The sequence below is a fragment of the Cyprinodon tularosa genome, unplaced genomic scaffold, assembly GCF_016077235.1.
Source record: "Cyprinodon tularosa strain WSP-4 unplaced genomic scaffold, ASM1607723v1 ctg198, whole genome shotgun sequence".
In the NCBI taxonomy this organism is placed as follows: domain Eukaryota; kingdom Metazoa; phylum Chordata; class Actinopteri; order Cyprinodontiformes; family Cyprinodontidae; genus Cyprinodon; species Cyprinodon tularosa.
In genome coordinates this window covers 389,269-414,547 of record NW_024038724.1, presented here as the reverse complement: position 1 = coordinate 414,547, position 25,279 = coordinate 389,269, and the positions used below count along the sequence as shown (strand labels likewise).

At 37.2% G+C, this 25,279-nt stretch overlaps 1 protein-coding gene across 1 annotated transcript; it reads right to left on the bottom strand.

The window, feature by feature from the left end:
- Nucleotides 1-353: 353 nt before the first annotated feature.
- On the bottom strand, nucleotides 354-25,279 carry unc119a (unc-119 homolog a (C. elegans)). The gene is made up of 5 exons (XM_038284017.1): nucleotides 24,720-25,279; nucleotides 3,834-3,947; nucleotides 3,656-3,746; nucleotides 1,121-1,293; nucleotides 354-975 (listed from the first exon to the last, which is right to left on the bottom strand). Exons 1-5 carry the CDS (start codon nucleotides 24,841-24,843, stop codon nucleotides 863-865), a joined length of 615 nt encoding a protein of 204 aa, XP_038139945.1. The 5' UTR covers nucleotides 24,844-25,279; the 3' UTR covers nucleotides 354-862.

The following is a 25,279-nucleotide window of genomic DNA, read 5'->3' as shown; positions in this document are numbered from 1 at the left end:
AAAAAGTACTCTGTATCAATCTGATTGAAAAAAAAAAATATTTGTCCTGAACCCCAAAAGTAAATAGAATATTCAGCTTTTTTCAGATTAAATGACTGATGATCATTCTGTAAACCATGTCAGACTGAATTGTTTTAGACTGTATATTCAATGACATGCCGTTCCCTGTGAAGAGTTGCCCTGAACTGCAAAAGTATTAGAAAAAAGCGGTTAAAAAAATTCATCACAGATTGTAATATCATTACTGTGGATTGTGGCTCCAGGGTGGTCAGAAGGATTGTAGTTTTGTTCTGTAGGAAAGTGACCTTCTTAAAATATGTGAAGGTGCTTCTGTCACATTTTAGTATTAGACATTAAAAACCTGAAATAGGGTTTCTCAGCAATCACTCAAATGCTTTAGTTTTTTTTTTAAACATTTTTTCCCCCTCATCATCTCCCTTTAAGGTACTATTGCTCATGAATCTTTCATAATTGTAAAATGCCATAAAAGATATTCAAAAAGGGAACCATGTTATTTCTCAGGCTTGCATAGCTGATTTCTTTTTGTTTTTAGGTGGCAAACTAACACAATAAATGCAACACAAACTCCTTTATGACCAATATGAGCCATCGTATGCAGACTGAAATCAGCAGCATGTGGACACTGATATGTATGCTGCCCACACACTGATGCAAATTGGCAGACTTTTCCGCTTCTTCCGGAGGAGGTATTTGATTGTCCAGGCAGTTGAGTGCCTGTGTGGGAATGTGTTGCGCTAAGATGGATGATAAATGAGCATCTAAAGCACGTGATTTGTCCGTCAGTTCATGTTGTCTCTGGTCCTGAAAATGTTTTGAATCACAGGAATTGTAGGATGCCTCTCTACGGTCCCCCGCAGTAGGAATAATCTGCTTTGTTGTGCATCACCAACTTGTTGTCCACAAAGTAGAAGCTGTCGGATTGTGTCTCATAAGGATGTTGGATCATCTCACGCACTAAATTAGAGAAAGACAGAAAAAACAAACAAACCCATAGAATTATCAGGGTTTTGTTGCAGTAAATGATTTCTCTCTGTGTGGGGTTTGTTGCCTTTTCTGGTGTTGTTGCACTTTGATATGAGCCTTTATATGAAACACTTACTGATTTCCTCGGAGAGCGTGGGGAACTCGTAAATGTGCTCACAGGTGTTCTTGCTGCTGGGCATGCAGAAGCCAAACTCAAAGTCGAAGCTCTTTAGCAGCTTGTCGCGGAAATAGTGTTTCTCGATCATGCGGAAGTTGTTGATGGGGGTATCTCCCACTGTGAACTCCACTCTGCAGCAACACAAGAATAGACTCACTGAATGCGTTGCTGCTTGATGCTTAGAAAGTGTTCAAGCTGGGCGTTTTTTGGTGTTCAGCTGGCAGCTGTTAACTGATAAAAAGGCTTTCCCCTCATAGTTTGTGTTCCCTTTGTTCTGGATAAACCTAAGACATCACTGCTAGATGCAAAATGCACAAATTACTGAACATATTTCCAAAAACTCCCACACTCCAAAAACATGACTGTTAGGTTGACTGAGGTCTTTAAACTGCTGTGAGTGTGTGTGCATGGTCATGTGTCTCTGTATTTCCTCATAATGGACTGGAGATCTGTCCAGGGTGCAGCCGCTTCTCTTGCTGGAGATATCATATTGCTGGAGATAGCCACCAGCCCCCTTTAACCCTGACAGATAATCATCAGAAGATGCATTGATGGATGGTTTTGTTATTTTTCTGACCTCAAACAGCAGCTAGCACTGCTACAGGAGATAATTACAGCTTTAATGTAAACAGGAAGTGCAGATATAGTTGCTGCTGACTGAGTATTTTTACCTCTGTCCCCCTCCCTAGCATTTCAGTTGGCATATTGAGTTTTTAAAAAACAGTATATTGTTTCATTCCATTTCTATTTTACTAAGGGCCACAAGAGGAAGCTCTACAGCCACAAAAGCCTTGTTTATTTATTGGATTATGAAGCACATACAATATCAAAGTAAGTGATCAAAGGGCATAAAAACAAAAAACAGAAAACCCTGGTTTAAAACCAGAGAAAAAAAATAGAATTCTGTTACAAAGAGCTAAAATATATTATCTTTCTAAGCAAATGCATCATTAATTTGCCTTAAAAAGGCTCTCTGATGGAACCAGATCTAAAGGAACAGCCCCGCTTCTAAGCTATTAGTCCCTGGAACAACTAAAAAAATCTGACCGGAGGACCTCAAGTACCTGCTACAAATACTTAAAAGTTTGGATAAATAGAAAAGTTCAAGTTCTGGAGGGGCTAATGGGGATTTATGCTCCAATGGGAGACACCACCATAGCGGGCATTGCATTAGTTGAGTCTTGAGATAATAATGCATTAATGACCTACTGCAGGTTAATAAGACAAAAGAAGCTGCTTAAAAATGGCGAAAGGACATATTGGAAAAAAAGCCTGTCTTGTCCACAGATATTTTTTTCATGATAAAATCCTTATCAAATATCAAATTTAAAGTCAAATTTTTAGATAAAAAAAAATCAAAGCACTGATTTCTGTAGTAGAGATACAACCAAATAAATTACATTAAGGCTTTTGTTTGTAGCCCTGGAAACCTTTATCATTTTTTGCTTTAATGCTGTGAGTTAATGTCCTGTTTGGGAAACACCGTGTGTTTACTACTATTGGGCCATATTTCTTTAGTGTAATAAAAAAAGCAGCAGTGATATATATATACATAACGGATAAATAACAGACTATATATAATTTAGCCTCAAACTACTAGTCTCTGCAATATATTTTTTTATGACACTGCAAAAAACAAACTATTAATTCAAGCACTGTGGGAGATCATTGTCAGGATTTGGTTGTGGTTCGTTGACCCAAATGCAGAGGCAAGGAGGCAGAGGTGATTTTCTTGTGGGTTTAAAGAAAGGTTAGAGAACACAGAGGAAATCCAAAAATCCAAACATAAAAAAACAAACAAAGTCCAAGCAAACCAGAAACCAGGAACCCAAAAATCAAACATATAAAAAAATTCAAAACAAACCAGAAACCCTGGAGACATCGGGGGGGATACTAACACCAGAAAGAAGGCTCAGAGAGACGGAGTTGGAGGAAGTTAGATGAGGAACCAGCACTAAAGAACTGCACAGAGAGAGTATTTATGGGAGACTGAAACAAAGAGAGGGCCAACAAGCAGATTGGGAGCAGGTGTGAACAGAGCAGAAACAAGGAAAGGAGGTAGGGAAAAAGGAGAACATAAGAGGGCAGCAGAGGACAACAAATAAGAACCTGAGAACTGAAAATAACCAGAAAACAAAACAAAATAAGAATGAAAGCACTAAAACTAGAAAACATAGTACAAAGTAAAACAGAATACACAAAAGGAAACATAACAGAACCAAGACTATAACAATCATTTTCAGTTTAATATGAGCTGTTCTCTATGTGAATTATCTGCTTCATTGTATTCAAAACCTTAATCAGTCACAGAGCAGGCAGGAAACGATGGACACCCTTTTTTTAACCTCTCTTGCTGTTGCAGGACTTCAATCAGACAAGTTGTTCTCACTGATCATCAACCTGTTGTTCCATTATTGGCCCCTGCAGGCCTCCTACATCTGCTCCTCTGTTACAGTAGCGGTCATCAAACACACACTCAATAGTTTGACTTACGTGGCTCCAACCTGCCGCAATTGAAGAAAAGCTGGGGTGAACTGGTATCTGACAAATCGGCCGGCGTTGGGGTCACATTGCTTTAAACCAGCTGAACAGCAAGAGGGGGAAAGAAAAACATTGAGGTAGGTTTCTTTGCATAACATTGGAAGTCTAGATCTAGAGGCCTGGGTCTGACCTGGTGTTGGAGGTTTGGTGATCTCAAAAAGGACCGTTCCTGTTTCCATGTCACGGATTTTAAACCGAGTGAAGTCAATCATGTGGACATTTTCCTCAGGAGAGCAAAGATAATCTAAAAAAAAAAAATTTATTCAGTAAACATTTTTTTTCCTGTGATTATGACAAGAGTTTTACATTTCATCTTTATCGTAATACCTTTCTCCATTTAAAGAAACAACACTTACAGAAGGGAACATCAGTGTAAATTTAAACTCAGTTAAGTAAAGTGAAACACACACAAATTGTTGACATACATCAGATTTATAATTAAATGTGGACATACACTAGGCCATTTGAATAAACTGAAATGCTTTTCTCTACCTAACTGTTGACAGAACATAAAGAACAGCTATATAAAGGAATTATTATCTAGTTTCTCACTACTGTGTGCTTATTGGTGTGGTGCTCCTGGTAGGTGAACATCTGCCCTAAATTCCAAAGTCTATTGCAGCCGCTGGGTAGTTTTTCTCCTTGGTTCTTCTATATTTATCAACATCAATATTAATATCAACCCTACCCAGTTTCCGTGTCTCAGCTGAGAGTATCCCCATAGCATCCTGCTGCCACCACCACACTTCACCATGGGTATGATATGTTCAGGGCAATGTTCAGAATTGGATTTATACGAACAGCTACAATTAGGTCTTCTCTAACGATAGTAGATTTTTCCACATGTTTGCTGTTCCTGATTTTGCTTGGGTCAGACTATTAAACAGGATTTTTTTTAGATGCTGTAAAGGTTAAATCAGTGGGTTCCTGCTGACAGATTATACAGACATCGGCCAGGATTGTCTAGAGGAGTCGGGGGAGCTTACCACTCTCCTCTTGGCTGCTTCCTCTCTAAATAACACTTTCTTTGCCAGGTAGAGCAAGTTGATAGACACGTCTTTTTTAGTCAGCAGTTTTTTGCTCTTTCAGTCTTAGGGCGATTTTGAGCTTTTTTTAACCTATCCCTTTTCCCAATCTAATTCTTTCTGATTTGTCTGGTGTTTTTCTTGATCTTTATGATGCTGTTGATTATTTAATGTCCCCTAAAAATCCCAGAATTATGTCAAAAACTATTCTTACTCTTGTCAATGGCAATGACAAATGGAAGAAAACTCAGCTTCTGTTTTAATGATATAGTTAGTGATGAGGTTCAAGTTTGCAATATTACAAGGTCTCCTTGCCATTACTCTAATTTTTATCAGCACTCAAACACATTTGCTATTATTTAAGTTGTGACTCTGCCTTGGCTGTTCCAAATCTTTAATACTACTTCAAGTCAGGGGAATAATTTCAAAAATCTGAAAAGCCATCAATCATTTTACTTCTTCTTCGCAATTGTGTGCTTCTGGTATCAGAGTGTGAACCGTTTTCCTGATTTCATCATAAAACTGAATACTGTTGGTACCAGAGCAAGCATATTTTGCAGGTCCTCTCTTATTTTGGTAAAGGTTAGATTTAGAAATAAGGTATGAATTGTGTTTAGGTTAAGGTTTGGTATGTACTGGTAATTGTTAGGGTTATTGTCAGGGTTTAGGACATAGAAATGGTTAAAATAGCACTGAAAATCAATGTAACTCAATGGAAATCCGCACATTCACCTCTCTACATATTTCTGTATTTCTATTTGATTAGTTACTCTGTGTGGACACTGTTAGGTCAATTTCCAAGGAATGTGCTACTTTGTAGGGACTTCAAGTACTTGTGGGTCATCTGGTCTCCATGATAAGAAATTCACTTGTTGAGTCGAGGGTTCTGTTTAGGACTGATCTATGGATTTATTTTAGGTTAAATCTAGGGTTAGATATATGGTTAATGGGTAGGGTTAGGGTCTGTGTTAGTCTATGGAAATGAAAGAAGTCAATGCAAAGTCTCCGTAAGAATAGCAGGAGTGTGTTTGTGTGGTCATGTGTGAGACGCTCCGTACCCAACGGGGCAGGATTAGACCTAAGAGGCTTATTGTGCTTTATCATCACATGGACCGACTGGTTTCAAAGCAATCACACACACTCAAACACACACTGTCTCTCTTAAAGACAGGAATGCTAACTATAGAAGTCTATGCAGCAGAACTGTTTGTAAGCAAAGCTTTTAGAGTTTACTGTAAACCAACATTAGAAGCATCTGTACCTTTATTCCCGGTAATAACTCACACATAAAGCTGTGCTTCAGCATCCTCTTGTGTTTCTAAGGGTTAAGGAGCAGATGGGCAGCTCAGGCTTTAGCCACCTGCTCAGAGATATTTATAAACCTTTTTCATAAAGTACAGTGTTTAGCAGCCAACACCTTGTCTGAAAATATCCTTCCTGTGAAACATGAGTATTTAGAGCCTGCTGTTTGCTTTAATGGGCAGCGTGGCTGAACACCGAACACTGAAAAATATTTACGAGCCGACAGGATGCACTTAGCATGAGTCTGAGGTGATTCACTGATTAAAGCTGGAGCTGTGCAAATCGCTTTAGCTTAAAAAATTAATAGAGCTAGTAGCTTAACTTAGTCATTCAGAAACAGAGTAATATTGTCCACTGGATGTACAGTATAATTTTCATCTTAAACAACTGCTGAACACCATAACTCCCTCCTTTGTGTATAAGTTTATAACTGATGCTGACATTTTTTTTCATGTTTTCAATTAACTTCACTATTTGCACCTCTTATATCTCTACACATTATGACTAAATGTACTTCCTCCTCAGTGAAAATTACAATATTTTAGGGTTTTCTGCTCCCCAAGCTGCGAAGTTACTCCCAAGCACACACACACACTGCAATTATATGTATATAAAACATAAATTAAACCAAATTACAATGCTGAATTTAAATAAAAGCATCTGTTTGGATAGGAATTCCTTCTACTGGTCACATAACTGAAAGTTCTTGTTTACTTTCAGATACTTTTGAGAAATAAAATCGGATTTTAAATGATGAGTGGGAGCACATTTTGATCATAATCATTGCCAAAAACCAACCAATCTTTTAAACCATTTAAGAATGGTTTATTTAACTGGCTTTTCACTTGGATATTTTCAGCAGATAAACCTTTATGATGGTCACTAATAGTATGATTCAGCAGCATTAAAGCAACATCCTAAGCCTCTCCAATGCTATAAATCAATACAATGCTAAATTCTAATTGCGCTGCATTATAACAGTCTTACAATCAGCATACCTTTTGCCTGAATTTTAAAACAATATGTCATTAAAGTTGGAAACCGCTCCTTTGTTAACCTTTTTTATACATTAGCTTTGCTGCACTCCTAAAACTCATTTACAAACTGGGCAGAGATAGGCAGGTGAGTGAAAAATGTTTTTTTTTTTTTTTTTGTTGCATGTGTAATGATTTCTATATAGATATCGTAAGAAACACACAATTTCAAGATAAAATGACGCATTACATACACAAAAGCATCTGTAACCACATAGAAGTCATTACTTATACATGAAAAAACAATATTGGTCTTTAGGGCAGATTAACACACCAGAGGAAGGACCACACAAGCTCTTCTACATAGAACAAAGAGAAGCTTGATATCTTATTTTCTATGTAATTAAATTACATCTGTGTTTGAAAAATTTAAATTTTGTTCTTTTAGAAAAATTCAAGGCTATTTCACATTATTTACACGTTATTTATTTAGTTTTTGCACTACAGGTTATTTATACACATTCTGATACAGTTGTAAACAGAAAGTATTTCGTTGCACTTAAGTATCACTAGATGATGCATAAAAAAATATGTCTGTAAACAGCCCTGCCAGAGATGTAATGAGATGGTAGGTATAAGAAGGGTGGATATCTAGACCCTCTCATAAAATTACATAACTAATCAACATTTATATGCTTTGCTAAAAGAAAATAATGTACCCAATCTATCACAAAGATCACTGCCATTCTATTAAAATGATGAAATTCATACGTTTTATTTTTCTACATTTGTATTATTATTTTTATTTTTTAGATACCAATTTAACTATCTATTTGCAACTCCAATGTTTATTAAAAACTTCTAACACATTTTAAATTAGGGAAAAGCTTATGAAGTTTTTTTATTAATCACTGTTGTAAGTGTAGTTCCTGCTTTATTTCTTATCTATTAAAGAAAATTACAATCACAATGAGAAAATGACAAAAGACTAGTTCTCTCTTTCCATGAAAAGCAAAAAAAAACAGTAAAAACTAGAAATTACTAATATATATGTCAAATTTGAGTTATATTCCTCTGAAATATATTATGAATTATGTCTCTTTTCATTTAATGTGAGAAAAGAAATTTTTTCAGATCGAAATAAACCTGCTGAAGATTAGATTTAAAAATGCAAGTTTAAAAATACGATGATTAAAAGGCTTATTCAACAACTACACCTACTTACAAAGGCTGAGAAGGAGTCCAGCCTTTTTTAGCTTTTTAGTACAGTCCATTTTGCCAAGCAGATCAATGATCCACTGATTGTTAAATGCTTCGTGATCAGAGCCTGATTATTCAAAAATCTGTCAGTACATTCTAAATTTGTCTCTCAACCATCTTTGCTTTCCCAGTTTTTTTTTTCAAATAGTTCACAGATATATTTTGTGAATCAGACATGGCAACCTGCTGGGGAATCCAGATGGACTGTTTGATCCGTCGGCACATTCAGTAAAGTCCCTGTCAAAGCGAACGCTGCAAGAGCTTCCACATCATTGTGTCCCTTCCACAGTCATACAGGCTCTGCAAATATCCCACTGATGTCACAGTCTGAGCTCACGCCGCAGCTTGACTACTAACAATGGCCTGTACTGGATGACTTTTAGATTTTAGCATAGACCAAAGCTGTTCTTTACAAAAAGTAGCACAGTTCCAGACAAAATACAACTATTAAATAATGACTGATTAAAAAAATATGTAATGATTAATATAGCCTGGTTTACCGACTGTTTTTCATCCAAAAAGAGATCTATACAGATTTAATGGGTTTGTAAAGTTTCAGGCTCTAAATTCCACACTGATGGTAGCAAACTACATTGTAACCACAGACCCACTGGGGTGCGCTGACAAAATGACAAACTGAGAGAAGTGAGGCTGCCTTACACAGGTACCACCGGGCCCTCTGACCACCATCAGTAGAAAACACGGTGAAGTGAGACAGATAATCTAACTAAAACTAATCTCACTGCCCTGGCTCAACCAACCAACCAGAGCCAGGAGGAATGTCTGAGAAGTGTCAATCTTTAAAGTGTTTGTCTTACACCAGTGGTTCTCAAACTTTTTCTGTCATTCCCCACTTTGGACAAGGGGGAATTTTCAAGCCCCACCTGTCCCCATCGCCCCAACACAATGGTAATGAAATATGCAACAATCTTAAAATGTTCCAATTTTATTGAACAAATAGTATCTAAATACAAACTATCTACATCAAAAGCCAGCAAGCTCAAAAATAAAGAAAATAAAAATGCAGCTGTGTCAAAATTTGTATCAAGCTCAAAGATAGAAAAAATTAAAGTTCCACTCTGCAATCTGTTAATAAAAGAAAAGAAGTGAAATCCATCTGGCAAGACAGGTCTATTTATCCCTGCATTAGTGGCTGCAATGAGCCTGTTTTGCATTGCACAGTTTCTCAAAACGGGGTTGCAGGCTTGATACTGCCACTCTCAAGTCATGCTCAATGTTCAGCTGAGATCTGTATTTTGTTTTCAGTGAAGCAACAGCTGAAAAGTCCATCTCACAGAGATATGATGTGGCAAAGGGAAGAAGAATGCACACAGCTCTCTGCCCGATGAGTGGATACTCCCTCTCCACTCCAAACCAGAATTCACTATTAGCCTGAGCATTAAACCTGAGCCTCAGGGTGGAGTCAGACGTCATTACAATAAACTGGTCCTATTTATTTAAGATAAAATATTTCAAATTCAGTTAATTATGATCAACCTGCGCCGTCAATCCCGGCGCACGTGCGCTTTATTTGCAGTCTGGACGCTGAGGGTAAACATGCTGTGTCTCTGCAGCGCTGAGAGGGACTCCTGTGATAGCGGGGGAGAATGGGGTGGGGAGGGAGGAGGCGCCCCACGGCAGCACCTGCCGCTGGAGGACAAGAAAAGGAACGATACGTGCTTTCACGTAAGAGTCTCCAAAAGTCCCTCGATTTGTCGCTAGTCGCTTTTTTGAAAAAGAGTCGCTGGAGGGGTCTGAAATATAGCGACAAAGTTGGCAACACTGGGGCGCGAAAGTTTATTCCGTTACAAATAATATGCCGACGTCACGTCAATCATTATTTGGGCACTTCAGTTCCAGGTGAAATTTTTCTCATATCTAATGTTCTTTTAATTAGACTGCATGTAGGCTAGTAAGGATTACTTTGTGGGTTTGATTGGTCTAAAAAGCGGCAACATACAGCTATAAGGACAGTTTGCTCTCACAAGTTCTACATTTATAGTCACACGACACACACACACACAGACACACACACACACACACACACCGGAACTTGGCGCGCCCCACCTGTCACGTCTCAATTCCCCACCAGTGGGTCGCGCCACACACTTTGAGAACCGCGGTCTTACACAAACAATAATAAGAATAGGTAAAGTAACTAACTATAGTGAGACCTAAAGAACATAATAAGCTGCAAAGAATTTTTCAAAACACACAAAAATAAAATCAAAACTCAACTCAGTCATAAAAGCCCAGGCATAAACATCCTCATGCAGACCCATATTACTTTGCTACTGTAAGCCTTAGCATGGTACACTCTTTAGTATAGAGAAAACCCCAGACAAATCATGAAGAGGTATAAATACTATTTTATGATTGTTTATATTAAAACTTTTTCGTCATAGCATGTCATCTCAAAGCATGTTACAGTTCACTAGATCATCCAGTCAGATTGATTCAAAGTTTTCTATCTAAGGAAAACCAGTTGATTGCATTGACTCGTTGATGCTTCAGCAATCCCTCACACTAAGCATGCTTGTAGCGACAGTGGAGAGGAAAATCTCCCTTTGAACAGGAAGAAACCTCCAGCAGAACCAGGCTCAGTGTGAGTGGCCATCTGTGATTCAGACACCCCCACTCTGTAATTGACATTTAGCAACTATTTTTGCACGTTACTATCACTAGTATTTCTGATTCTGATTCTGAGGCTGACTGGGGTTCAAGGAGACAGGAGCAGACATTGTGAAAAGTTTATCTTTTCCCACTGTCATTAAAACTAAAAATATCAGAGAAAGTTTTGGCATTCCCTCCCCAAGCACTGCTGAACAATGTTCCTTATTAAAAATGAACACTTTCCTTGCTCTACAACTAACAATAATTTGGCCATTTGAAGATATTTCCAGAAACAACAGAACCAGTCATAGTGTGAACTACTGAGCACAATAAGGAACTTTTTAACCAGTCTGAGGGAACCCACACTGGTACTGTATCCGTTTACTGTGGTGCTTGATGTTTAACTGATATTGTTTGTAAATTTTGAAGCTGAGTTGCATAATTATAGATTCAGTTCGATTCAATTCAGTTTATTTATATAGCATGAATTCACAACGCATTTCATCTCAAGGTAACCTGGCAGTAGCCAGATTGATAAGTCTAGAACTGAGTTCTCATTATCAATTTGGGATGTCTGCCGTTCAATCTGTCAGTGAAAAGGAGGGATGTTAAGTACAATACTTTCAGCTGATTGGGTGACGTGCCAGCTAGTACCTGCCTTCCATAATACGGTTTCAGCCAATCGTAGCAGCGAATTGTAATGTTTCGTAAGCTGATAAATCAAACTTTTTCTAAATCCTGTCAGAAGAAAAGCACGGACATCTTTCCCATCTACAAATGCACAAAGTGCCTTTCTTTGCTCCTTTCCTTAAACAAGAAATGTTTCCTGTTTTTGCTAAAACCCAGTCATTTGCGGAACTGACAGATGAGTCCTTCAGTGTAGCCATGTTTGTAATGTCCCGGCAAGGTCCTTCTGAATGTTGTCATTCCTACATGTCCTGCCCAAAAAAACACTGCTGGCAAGTCATTGTTCTGACACGTGGTTAGGAGAGGTTACAAGATGAACGTATTAGGGGGAGTCTTTCACAGTGGATTTTTTTTGTGAGACTCAAAACTCAGATCTCGCGATAATCCAGCTTGCAGCACAAGGTTAAGCTCAAGGCACTTAACAGAGACAATTAAATCAGATCAGAGTTTGGTTCGAGGTTTTTTGTCAAAGGAAATCATTAATCATATAAATTACTCACCTGCGCGGCACCCTACAGATGTAGAATAGCTGTATGCATCTTTTGTTGCTTCTTTGCACATTGTCCCTGTTAGATAAGCTACTGAACTAAATTAAAATCCTACATATTGAGGAAATGTTGTGTTTTCTATTGGGAAGAAAACTGCCAGGTTTACCAGAGCAGAGATTTTGACTAATCATCCATCCTTTATCAGTTTGTTGCTCTTATGTTCTAGCATGTGACTGTCACTGCCATTTCTGTTCATTGATTGAAAATATAACTTTAATTCTGTCCCAAGGATCTATATTACACCTTGTTGTAAAGCATTTGGCTTATTGAAAACACAATTTAGAACGTTTCCTATCTTAGACAAGCAAATGTTGTTGACTTAATCTGGTAGGTTAAAATGATAAAATAATGATGAAAAAAAAAAAAACGGTTTTAGTCAAATATTAATGACTACTGCTAATGTGACGTCACAGTAAAACTGTTCTTTAGTCAGTAATGGCTCCTTACTGAGGTACGTTCAGGGACCTGGAAAAAACATCTGATTTTTCTGCTTTCCACTAATCAGTTACTAGACTGATGAACCTGAGAATCACCTTATATGTGTCTGCGGCTATTTTCGGCATGTCTCTACAGGGAGATAAGAGGATATAACTATTTCTTTATAAAGCCTGAAGAACTGCTTATAAAATCCTATGTGATGGTTACAAGATCTTTGCTAGACCAGAGGAGGAGTAACTATATTAGATGGTAATAATTAGGAATTATGACTAACCTCGAACATCTCAGAGTACATCTCAGATCTTCGGCATTGTTCACTAAAACTGCCCATAGCCTTCTAAAGTTGTTAAATAAACAATGTAAAATTTTTTTACAAAAGGAAACAACAGATATTTTGTAATTTAAACTCAAGCAGAATTTCTGTAATGTAATTATAATGCTTTTGTGTAAATTCCTTGGTAAGAGCAGACTGGCGATTTTCAGCCTATATGCAAGATTAAATGAAACAGCTTTGCTGTGTAGTGGAAAGACTCCTGCAGATATATTGAAAACGATAGAAATAATACATACTACATACTATACATCAGTCACTGTCCTTCTTTCAACTATATAATCTAGAGATGTTTTTGTGAACATGTGTATAGTAACAAAATATGTCCCACAAAACAATCAATAATGTGAACTGAAGTATCCTGGAAGCAGATTCAAGTTTTTCTTCTGTAATTCTGTCCCAACATTAACCTTTCAGTTTAACAAGAACAAACAGCTCTAAATCACAGCAGGATAACTGAGGTGTGGAATTAGCTCCGGCAAATCAAAGGTTCAGTGTTTTGATTTCTCTACAGAAAAGCCCCGAGGGGACACTAAACACGGAGACATGGCATTCAATCCTAGCAAACGGGATCTGCTATGGTTTTACCACCATTTGGCTTTAGGTTTTATAGATACAGTGCCTCAGAACCCTTAGCTTGAGATATTTGGGTTGTATCCAATATGCAAAGACAAAGGTATTCATAATGATAGATGAATATAATTTTATTACAACTAAAACCTGAAGAAGTTTGAATTCCATTTGTAATCAGTTCTTCTGACTAAATATGGTTTATTCACCATTTACAGCTGCAGTTCTTTTGGGTGTCTCTTAAACAGCAAGTTTTTAGGGTTGTTGGTGGAGAGTTTCCCCTTCTAGTAGGACAGAAGGGGAAACTCTCTAACAGCCTCAAGTCTTTCGCAGCCTGTAACCAGTTTTCTTTAAGAAATTTCCCGGCAATTAGCTCTATCCATTCATCCATCACATATGACCAGCTTCTCTGTCCCTGCTGAATAAAATCATCCCCAGGGCATGATACTGGAACCAGGTTTGACTGTAGTGTTAATGTATTTGGACTGTTGTGCCCATTAGTGTTACACACTTGTTTATAAAACAAAAGCCATGCATAATTTGCTTCTGTTTCAACAGGAGTGTGTAAGTTTTGATCCAAATATGAGCTTTATTTAATGTATTAAATCCATTTTTAAGTCAATCTGCAGCATAGGTACTCAGTGCAGGCTGCCCTACACAAAAACCTGCCTATGTAAGTTGAAAGGGTCGGATCTATCCCTGAATTTGTCAACACCAATTTACATCAGTCTGAGCTCCTCTCAAAAGTTGTTAGGCACCACCTCAAAGGTTGTACTCTAGCACCCTAGTGGCTAAAGTTACGCAGTGCTACTTAAATAACCAGTCACTCATTTTTGTTGCTATCTGTCCTATATTCCAAATAGGATCAATCAAAGACGGCTGTTGTAACATAAAATGTTTAAAATTGATAGAGCTTCCCACCCAAGAAGCTTTTTCAATTCAATGGAAAAAGCTTCCTCTGTGAGAAAAAGATAGTTAATTAATTATCACTGGTTGCTTGGCTGGAGGAGGGCAAACCGTTATCAAGTCATGGCACAGGTTTCAAAGGTACTAAATGGAGCAGGAGCGATGTTGCCTCCTGTGTGTCTAGCCCATCAAACTGCTAAAAGTGAATTGTTTGTTCCCTGTAATTAGCTCAATATATATATATTTCATTTAACTCATAGTCACTGACCTCCATTAAGACAGGCCCCAAAGCACGCTGCTGCCACCATAATGATTCACAGTAGACATTCACAACACTTTGGAAGGATCTGACCAGAGCACCATCCTTCACATGTTTAACATAAATTATTTTAAATAACTCCTCCAGAGTTGCCACAGGGACCTTTGACTTTTTATGAACTACTTCCCATCACCAGAAATTTAAATCCTAAAGGCAGAATATCGGATCTGGACTCGAAATTGGATCTGATTTGAGGTAAAAAGATCGAATCAGGATTGGAGGCTTAAAATGCTGATGGGGACATCCCTAGTATTCATGTAATTCCATCGGAATCAAATAAAAGAGGGATGAATACAAATAAAGGCAAGTTTTTAAATATTTTTTCTTCTGAAATAGATAAGATACCAAAAACTGTTTTTCTTTCTCTTGATATTTAAGCTTTACTTTTTGTTATCCTGCCTGAGAAAACACTGTTAAAGTTTGTGTGATTAGACTAAATGCAAACAAGGCCAAGAGGTATGAATGTTTTTGCAAGGCACTTTTTCCTATTTCTTTTTCTTTGCATTATTTTGTTGTCTAATAATAATAATCATGTCTCAGAACAAAGTACAAATTCAAGGCTATTGTTAGAGCTGTCTTTTCATAAGTGCAGATCAGTACTTTTTTTTTCATTCCTGGGGAATTGAAGTAAACGTAGCAACACTTATTGTGTCATGCTGTGCTCAGAAACAGAGTCTGTCTGAGACCAAAGTGGCCGTCTCACAGAGCAGCCGAGCTGCCACTTATAGCTCCTTAATCCGCCAGATAAGCCCTGAGTAACAGACTTTCAGCCTCAGGGATTGACTTCACATGCCTTATTCTTTCCATCTGACTCTGAGGCCTCTGACTGATGCTGAGACCTTGTGGCGAAGTCACCTCAGAACACGGGGTACGACAATCCAAACATGTGCCGACGTGTCTTCATATTTAAAACAACCTATGGCCAGGGCATCCAGGGAGAAGCTGTAGTTCATATCAGCATTTATGATGCAGCTGTGAGGGGCAGGCCCTTTCATGTCTCTCAGCTATAAAATCACCTGTGGGCAAAACTGGCAACTGGTGAGGTTCATGGAGGGGTTGCACTCTGAACACCTGAATGCAAATAAGATTCTCTCTTCTTATCTCTTTCCAAATGACGTTACTAAGGAGAAAGAAAAAAATATTTACGTATGTTTGGTAGCAAATTGTTAAGATATTCACAAAATAAGACTAAAGTTAGTCCATATAATTGCTTTTACCAAATGGTTGCAATGCCAAAGATGTTGGTGAAGTTTAACAAAGTAATACGAGATGAAACAATCTGGTATGAATGGAAATAAACAGAGGATAAACAGAGCAGAAAAACCTGCTACAAAAACTTGACATTGGTGAAAAGCTTCATCTCCCAGTAGAGTGAAGACCCTAAACACACAGTAACAGCCACAACGGTTAGTTTTTAGACATTTTTTTCTGTTTGAAATAAACCTAAATCATATCAAGAATCTGGCTCAGAAGTCAGGGTAAGCAATCAGACTATGAGATGCTTGTAATGAAGGAGATTAAAATAAGACTCATGCCAATTTGAAAGACATTCACCAAAAGATTCTAAAACTAAATAGAACAATGTGCCACACTTTTAAGTATTTTATTTGTTAATGAAAAAAAAGGTTAAAAAAAACATGTATAATGTTTGGACTGTGATGTGCGTCTGCTGGTAGCTATGCTGCCTTACACTAAGACAGGCTTTGAATTTAGGTCTGTTGAATTTCTGCAAAAGGTTTGCATGTTCTTATGCATGCATGAGTTCAACTCAATCTAATTCAATAAAAAAAATGTATTCCTCTCAAAAGGAAATGACAGCATTCATTTCCCCTTCAGTCAGAAACATGATTGAAAGGTTGGAAACTCTTAAGTTGCCCTTGGGGATGTTATTTTGGGTGTTTCTGCGTTGCTATGTGTTAATTTTGTGTGTGTATCTGGTGGTGCTTGATGACCAGATACAGGCAGAAATGTTGAAAAGATTTATGTAAAAATCACTTTTTGTGCGCTTTTAACATTGCAAAATCTTTGATGAATAGTTTTGAAAGATTGCGTAAACATGTATTTAGTAAAATTACAGGAAGCTTTAGTTTTTAGGATATATGAGTAAGGAACTTAAGGGACGGTTTATTTTTTTAAATTGGTGCCTACTTTTATAAAACCTTCAGCTTGTTTTTCATCAAATGGGAATAAATTGCTGGATTCTGTTTGTAGCTCTTTGGGATGGTACTGGGTCAAGGACTGATTGTGGCTTTGATTTGCGGTATGATATTTTTAAAAAGTATGATAGAGCACGAGGCCTGATTAAACCATAACAACTTTGAAACTTCTAGATTTTATTTTCTGTAGTCACAACTTCACAAAACACAAGATGACAAAAATATCCGAAGATCAAAATGGCAAAGCGACAAATTAATCAGGACCTTTTGCTTTTGTTATTAAGGTGGAGAAAAAAAGCTATTGAGGTATGGGGTGTTGTGGATTCATTAAGAGCAACAGTAGCACAAACAACCTGTCTGGTAACACTTTCATAAAAAGCAGCAACATGACGAGGCTCACGCAGCGCAGATGCCCTAAAGTCTGTTTTTTAATCTTAAAGGTATTGTGGAGGATTTATGCTAATTTTTCTCCACTTGTGAGAGCGTGAACGAGCCCATTTCTCCTCGTGCATGCTGTTTAAAAGTTGCTGTTTGCTTCGTTCTTACAAGCTTACTTTCCAAAAGAAGATTTACAATTTTTCCACTTTGTCAGACTCACCGACGGTAAGTGAAAAAGGAGGACGAGCACGTAGGACGTCCTTACGTAAACATATCACCAGAATGATTGACAATTAGGAGGACCACTAATTTTGATGATGCACACGGAAAAAGATCTTCCACAATATGTTTAAATTATCCGCTAAAATTTGACTTTGTGTTTCTAAAGCCACTGTGTACTAATTTGATAGTAAACTGCAGGTGATTGTCCATTTGGAGGACCCACATGTGCCCAAATTTTAAATTGAAATAAATAAATAATGTCTTGTGATGTTGCTTCAGTCTTCCCACTTTAGTTGCTTCCTAATGACGCTATTTATTTTGTGAATTATGACTCCTGCAGAATACCCACAGAACAACACACATTGCACCAAACAAGCTCTATTCCACAACACAGAATCCATCCCTTTCCTGAACAATATGATTTCTCAACATTCCCATGATACTTAGACTTCCATATAATTATTTAAGCAAATTAACGAAACACATTCAGGGGATCTAGAAATATTACCTTAGGATAAACCAGACTTGTGGAGGTCTTTTTGATATATTCCCTGTTTATTTATATTTAATAATGATTCTGCGCAATCAATCAGTGTTTATGAATAAAATATGTTCATATATGCCCTTCTAGCTAAGTCGAATGCTGTGAACCAATCTATCAGTAGTTTACACAGCAGCTTATAATCATCTTGACTTTCCAAACAGGTGAATCTTAGAGCATGTACAGAATAAAAACAATAAAACTCCTAAAAGACATACCTATCTATGCTGTACCAATTTTCAAACCAACTAGGGCCTAAATGGGAAAATTGCATCTGACTTTGGTTGTATTTTACTTTCCATATTGTTCTCAATTAGCTCTAGAATTTTATTCTTTCAAAGAAATGCTTTGATTGGTTGGATTTAGTTGATTTTGGTTATTCTTATTATAAATGTTGAAATGATTCTGGAAAATAATCTACATCTGTCATTATTTAAGTTGTTTTGTTTTTCTTTATTATCTTTAGTTATTGCGCTTGGTTAGCTTTTTGATTTTTTTTCTTCAGAGTTTTGTTCTTTGTTTCTTTAGACCCTTTACTTTAGGAATTTGGTGTTTTGACCTTTCTTTATACTGTTATTTTGTCGTTTGGCTTTGGTTTATTAATGTTTGCATCCTTTTGCTTTGTGATTTATGTGTACATTTCTCTTCAATTTTTTTTAGTATTTTTCCTGTTTGAATCTTCTTTCTCCATCATTTTTTTTCTCCATTTTTGTTAAGGTTCTATTAGTGTTATATTTTCCTCTTCACTTCTCCCCATTTCTTTTTTAGCCAAACTCATCAGTTCATTAGTGGATTCTGTTAAACTCTTTTCTTGTCTTAAGCTCTTATTTCCTTTTAGTCTGATCAGGATCCTCTGTATTAAGCGTCTTCATGGCTGATGTCTGTTTTATTTATTCATCCTTTATTGAATTATCATCCACTCACCATTCGGTCTCAGAGCACCTGTTTAATTACCGGTATTGGTCCTGAACAGCATGAGAAAGATAACCCAGCAGCAGACACCAGCTGTGGAATGAAGGATTATGTATGTATGTATATATATACACACATATATAGGTATATATATAAACTTGAGAGAAAGTTAACATATAGGACTGTTTATGCCAAATCTTGAAATCAAAGACATCAATAAATCAAGAAATAAATAATCAATGGTTTTATATTCTACATTTTCCACTTTTTTTTTTAGGGATTTTCTTTTCTTTTTTTTGGTGGCAGCTTATACAGGTGCTGGTCATAAAATTAGAATATCATGAAAAAGTAGATTGATTTCAGTAATTCCATTTAAAAAGTGAAACTTGTATATTATATTCATACATTACATACAAACTCATATATTTCAGATGTTTATTTTGTTTAATTTTGATGATTACAAATGACAACAAATGAAAATCTCAAATTCATCATATCAGAAAATTAGAATATTGTGAAAAGGTTCAAAATTGATGGCCCCTGGTGCCACACTCTAATCAGCTAATTAACTCAAACCACCTGCAAAAGCCTTTAAATGGTCTTTCAGTCTAGTTCTATAGGCTACACAATCATGGGGAAGACTGCTGACTTGACAGTTGTCCAAAAGACGACCATCGACACCTTGCACAAGGAGGGCAAGACACAAAAGGTCATCGCTAAAGAGGCTGGCTGTTCACAGAGCTCAGTGTCCAAGCACATTAATAGAGAGGCGAAGGGAAGGAAAAGATGTGGTTGAAAAAAGTGTACAAGCAAGAGAGATAACCGCACCCTGGAGAGGATTGTGAAACAAAACCCATTCAAAAATGTGGGGGAGATTCACAAAGAGTGGACTGCAGCTGGAGTGAGTGCTTCAAGAACCACCACACACAGACGTATGAAAGACATGGGTTTCTGCTGTCGCATTCCTTGTGTCAAGCCACTCTTGAACCACAGACAGCGTCAGAAGCGTCTTGCCTGGGCTAAAGAGAAACAGGACTGGACTGCTGGTGAGTGGTCCAAAGTCATGTTCTCTGATGAAAGTAAATTTTGCATTTCCTTTGGAAATCAAGGTCCCAGAGTCTGGAGGAAAAGAAGAGAGGCACTTCATCCACGTTGCTTGAAGTCCAGTGTAAAGTTTCCACAGTCAGTGATGGTTTGGGGTGCCATGTCATCTGCTGGTGTTGGTCCATTGTGTTTTCTGAGGTCCAGGGTCAACGCAGCCACATACCAGGAAGTTTTAGAGCACTTCATGCTTCCTGCAGCTGACCAACTTTTTGGAGATGCAGATTTCATTTTCCAACAGGACTTGGCACCTGCACACAGTGCCAAAGCTACCAGTACCTGGTTGAAGGACCATGGTATCCCTGTTCTTAATTGTCCAGCAAACTCTCCTGACCTTAACCCCATAGAAAATCTATGGGGTATTGTGAAGAAGAAGATGCAATACACCAGACCCAACAATTCAGAAGAGCTAAAAGCCACTATTAGAGCAACCTGGGCTATCATAACACCTGAGCAGTGCCACAGACTGATCGACTCCATGCCACGCCGCATTGCTGCAGTAATACAGGCCAAAGGAGGCCCAACTAAATACTGAGTGCTGTACATGCTCATACTTTTCATGTTCATACTTTTCAGTTGGCCAACATTTCTATAAATCCTTTGTTTTTATTGGTCTTCAGTAATATTCTAATTTTCTGATATGATGAATTTGCGATTTTCATTTGTTGTCATTTGTAATCATCAAAATTAAACAAAATAAACATCTGAAATATATGAGTTTGTATGTAATGTATGAATATAATATACAAGTTTCACTTTTTAAATGGAATTACTGAAATCAATCTACTTTTTCATGATATTCTAATTTTATGACCAGCACCTGTACTTGGTTAAAAAAAAAAACTTCAAGACTAATCCAAATATCTAAATATATCATTCTATTTTTTCCTCATTTTTGATATAAATACAAATTTAAATACATAAATCGATTAATATGATTACAAATCGAACAATATTTGTGCCAGATTTTGACCCAATCGTGTTAAACTGAATTGAAATTAAAGCTAATTGAAACCATTCTTTGTCTATTATTGTCAAAATGTGTTTTGTCTAAAGGAGCTCTAGTCCCACTTCCTTGTTCTTGGCTGATGGAGCTGGAACTTGTTGTTTTCTTCTTCTGCTGTAGCTCCTTTACTAAAGGTTCAACATGTACATTCAGACAGTTAAAATAAGGGGTTATTAGAGCTCCTGGCTCCTTTCAATCATCTCATACAGCTGATGCTCACTGGATATTTTCTCCTTTCATACCATCCACTGTAAACACACTAGCAACATCCAAACAGCTGTCTAAGGTATTCAGAAAGAAAATTGTAGCAGCATATGAATCTGGTGAGGGATTTGAATAAGTCTAATAAGAGTTAAAAGGAAAAAACCTCTCTGCTGTATGAAACAGCGTGCAAGTAGAGGAGGATAAAAAGAGCTACCAACATACCCTGATCAAGGCCTTAAAACAAGTGCACCTAGAAAGCATACAGCAATATTCTTAAAAAAGGAAAAATTTAATTCTTGATGCTTCAAATGAAGTATCTTATCAGACTCCTGCAGCTGTTGGTTTAACTTCTATGAGGGTTTCAAGGGTTCTAAGAAAACCAGGAAGGTCCCTTTAAGGTTACACCTCCTATGATTAATTATAAGACCATAACAGGGACTATGTTGGGTACAAAACAACTGCCGCATTTCAAAAAATGATACGATATAATGCCAACTGCAAAGCATAGAGAAGGAAGTACAGTAGTTTGGGAATGCTTAGCTGCAGCAGGGTTTTGCCAGCTCACCATCACTGAAACTACCATGATTTCTACAATGAATATGTCCAAAGCTGCTTAAGGAAAATGTGAAACATTTTGTAAAAGAAAAAATAAACAAACCTGAGGCAGTAATGTTCAATTAGACTGATGTAAGAAGTGAACCCTCATCACTAAAATAAAAACCAGAAACAGAACCCAAAGTCACCACTACAAACAATTATATTCCTTATTCACACAGTAACACATTCCTCAGACAGTGGAGCTAGAGCTCTTCAGCTATAGACCTAACATTCAACAGTCTTACTGTTTTGTTTTGATCCATAGTCAACATTTTTTATGCATTTCTAAACTCTGTGTTCTAAGTGCATAGCCTCTGTTAAATTAGGCTATGAAAACAAAAAAGGAGGTGTGTGTTTTCATGTGGATTTACAAATAAAAAGCCATAAGAGCAAAATAATGAGTGCAACACCAAAGTCAAACCTATTTTAATGCCAAAGACCTAATAAATCAAGCTAGAAACATGATGTGGTGAAACAGGGTAAAATACTGAAGGTTTGAAATTTTTGTTTTATTTCTGCAAGTTTGATTTTGACCAAATCAGCTAAAAAAATAAAAATAAAATATGAGCTGTACTACTATATGAACATGTAGTTAATTTTGTATATTACTATGAAACGTTACAGTGAGTTATTATGTGTGATAATATTGGTGAATTTCGCAATAAGGACTAGTGGTGATGAATTTATGAATTCATTAAATTATAGTTCATATCAAACACTGATAGCAGATAATCTACAATTGATCCAGTTACTGATTAACACTAATCTTTGTTTTAATTTTAACCAAGTTTTTTCGGAAAAAAAATTGTTTCTAGGAAAACTTTCCTAGTCCCAAATCAAATCCATAGTCTCAAATTTACTTCTGTCATAACAAGTCTGAATGCATGGTCCTCAAATATTTAGCTAACATTTCCCACCATACAAGGAGTAATTATCAATATACATATATTGCCATTCCACTATAGAAGGTATATTTGTTTTCCCATAGAGCTGTGGGTTGATGGTGGTGTGTACTTTAAGCTTTCTGCATATCTGTTTTCTGTATTTGATGTGTTTCTTTTTTCCTGAGCACAGCTTTTCTTGTTATTAGATTATGGTCAAAAATGGCCTAAAATATTAAATGATGTCCGAACAGGACAAATAATAATCTATTTAACAACCCAAACAGCGCCCTAAAGTAATTCAAATCATAACTTTTGATAAAAATTACAAACAATGATCTTTAAACAAGAATTGAAGTAAAGCATTATCTTTATTTGACCATCTTCTATAATTTGTCACTGGAGTTAATAATTACCTGTTTGCATCACTCCATTTTACCATGCTTTGTTTCAGCTCTTCTGACATAATCCAGATTACATGTCAGCCGAGAGCAGAGATTACCACACCATCACAAATGATTTAGGAATGATCACCCTGATGAGACGCTGGTGTTTGTTCTTCACTCAGAGGTGGCAAGGTGCAGAGAGAGGTGATTATTTTAGAGTTAAACTTCTACACTCATGAGTTTGATTTTGGATCCAACATCAGAGTCACTTCCTGCTTTCAGTGTGGAGGAATACACATCATCATTTTCTAAAATATTTACACTTCTTTTTCAGGAAATTTAATAAAACCTCTGAAGGTAACTGAATTCTTAAGTAGTTGGTGAATTTGAAAATATGGCATAAAAAATGTGTCTATTGAAAATGTTCTGTGATCATGTAATATTATCATAAAACTATACAGAGCTTTAGTGAGGATGATCAATTAATGGGATTAATGTTTAATTATAAGTTTACTAAATTTAGTAATGAGCTACAAATACTGGAGTCCAATATTTCCATGCAGTCTACTTGCTTATTTCAAATCCAAACCTCTTCTGGAAAACTGCTCAGCTTTATTTATTATTTTACTGGTATTCCCTTCCTCAATCTTAAGATATATCTGATCCCAGACCTATTGTTGTTGTTTTTTCTGTCTACAGTACTCAGTCCTCTCAAACTCTGAGTAACCTCTGAGTTTCTTCCACTGACAGTTATTCCTTCCCGCTCTTGCCAAATGTCTATTTAGGATAGAAGCTTGTCCTCAGTTTTTAGAATTTACCATTGTATATTACAAACTGAATTTGACCTCAGTGTGTTATAATTCAAATCCAACAAAACTGCATGTAACTGAATATAGTTGCATAGTTCTTATTTTCCACATCCTTGTGTAAAACCTGTCAAACTGGATGAATGGAAAGAGGCCTCTTTGGAACATTTAACATATTCTAGCAAAATAGTGTAGAGTGGTGGCCCACTGGTTAGGGCATAGAGCTTGAAATCCCGAGGTTGTGAGTTTGAAACCAACTCCCACAGACTGCCACTCTGGCTCTCTGAGCAAGACCCTTAACCCCCGATTGCTCCCGGGAGCCCTATGATAGCAGCCCACTGCCCTCCAAGGAGATGGATTAAATGCAGATGTAAATTTGTCCAATGTGGGGTCAATAAAGCTCAATTAATTAATAAATAAAATAACTAACTTCTAACCACCAGCTGATTAAATATCCTTTTTCATCTAGGCTCTAAAAGATCCAACTTGGCATGTTTTCCATGATATAATAAAGAGCAAAGCTGCAGGACACAGCACTTGTTTTTCCCTCCCAGCTGGGAGCTGCCTGAAGTATCAGCTAATAAGTGGATCACATCCCATGCCACCTGTTACCTCAGTGCTGCAGGTGTCTTAAGGTGAGCTGGAGTTCAGTTTAGCAGGTGAAACGTTGGTAAACTAAAAAGAAAATATTTTTAAACAAAAAATTCACACCTATTATTGGTAGCAGGAGAAGTTGTATAGCATAACCACAATGATAAAGATTGACCTACTCATGGAGTCTGATACCGACTGGTTAAAATACATTTAAAGGTGTCGCTGTCCATGGTACCTTCCACCACAGCAGGTTACTCACTCTCTGTGATCTTCTGCAGCCCCAGCACATCCTCCGGTGTTATAACGGTGTTTTTGCGCAGCTCTTCTTCGGTTCTAACGGGGATGCCCATTTCTGATGAATTGCAGCCCTGCTGCACTTTCATGTCCAGCCGAAGAGGGTTGCAGCCGGGAATTGACCGAGGCTCTCTTCTTCTTCTTCTTCTTCGTGCCGCACAAACAGATTTACTGCGCCGGAAGCCTTCAGATGTCAAACAAGCTCTACGCTGCTACCAAAATAACTCCTTCTCCATGCCTCCTCCTCCCCTTTTCGATCCAGTTGGAAATAAAAATCACTGCTCCGCTCCCTCCCCGTTTGCCTCCCTCTCGCAGGTTAGGCTCATTGGCTTTCAGAAGCTATTTAATCCAAATCCCGCTTTAAATCGAGCTAGGTGTGCTGTGCTCCTCTTCAGTACCAGCACTGCCTCAATGAACGTTTGATTTCGCATCATTGTTCCACAAAACAAAGGGCACTAAACATCACATTATCATTTGCTGTAATTTAGCACATGAACTGCACTAAGAGCACCATCTGTGACAATC

Bases quoted from the DNA above. Each gene is read 5' to 3' on its own strand.
- unc119a (XM_038284017.1), bottom strand. From the start codon at position 24,843: ATGAAAGTGCAGCAGGGCTGCAATTCATCAGAAATGGGCATCCCCGTT. The intron at 3,948-24,719 runs GTGAGTAACCTG...TTTTTTTTTTAG, and splicing joins GCTGCAGAAGATCACAGAGA to ATTATCTTTGCTCTCCTGAG. The intron at 3,747-3,833 runs GTCAGACCCAGG...CTTGCTGTTCAG, and splicing joins CACCAAACCTCCAACACCAG to CTGGTTTAAAGCAATGTGAC.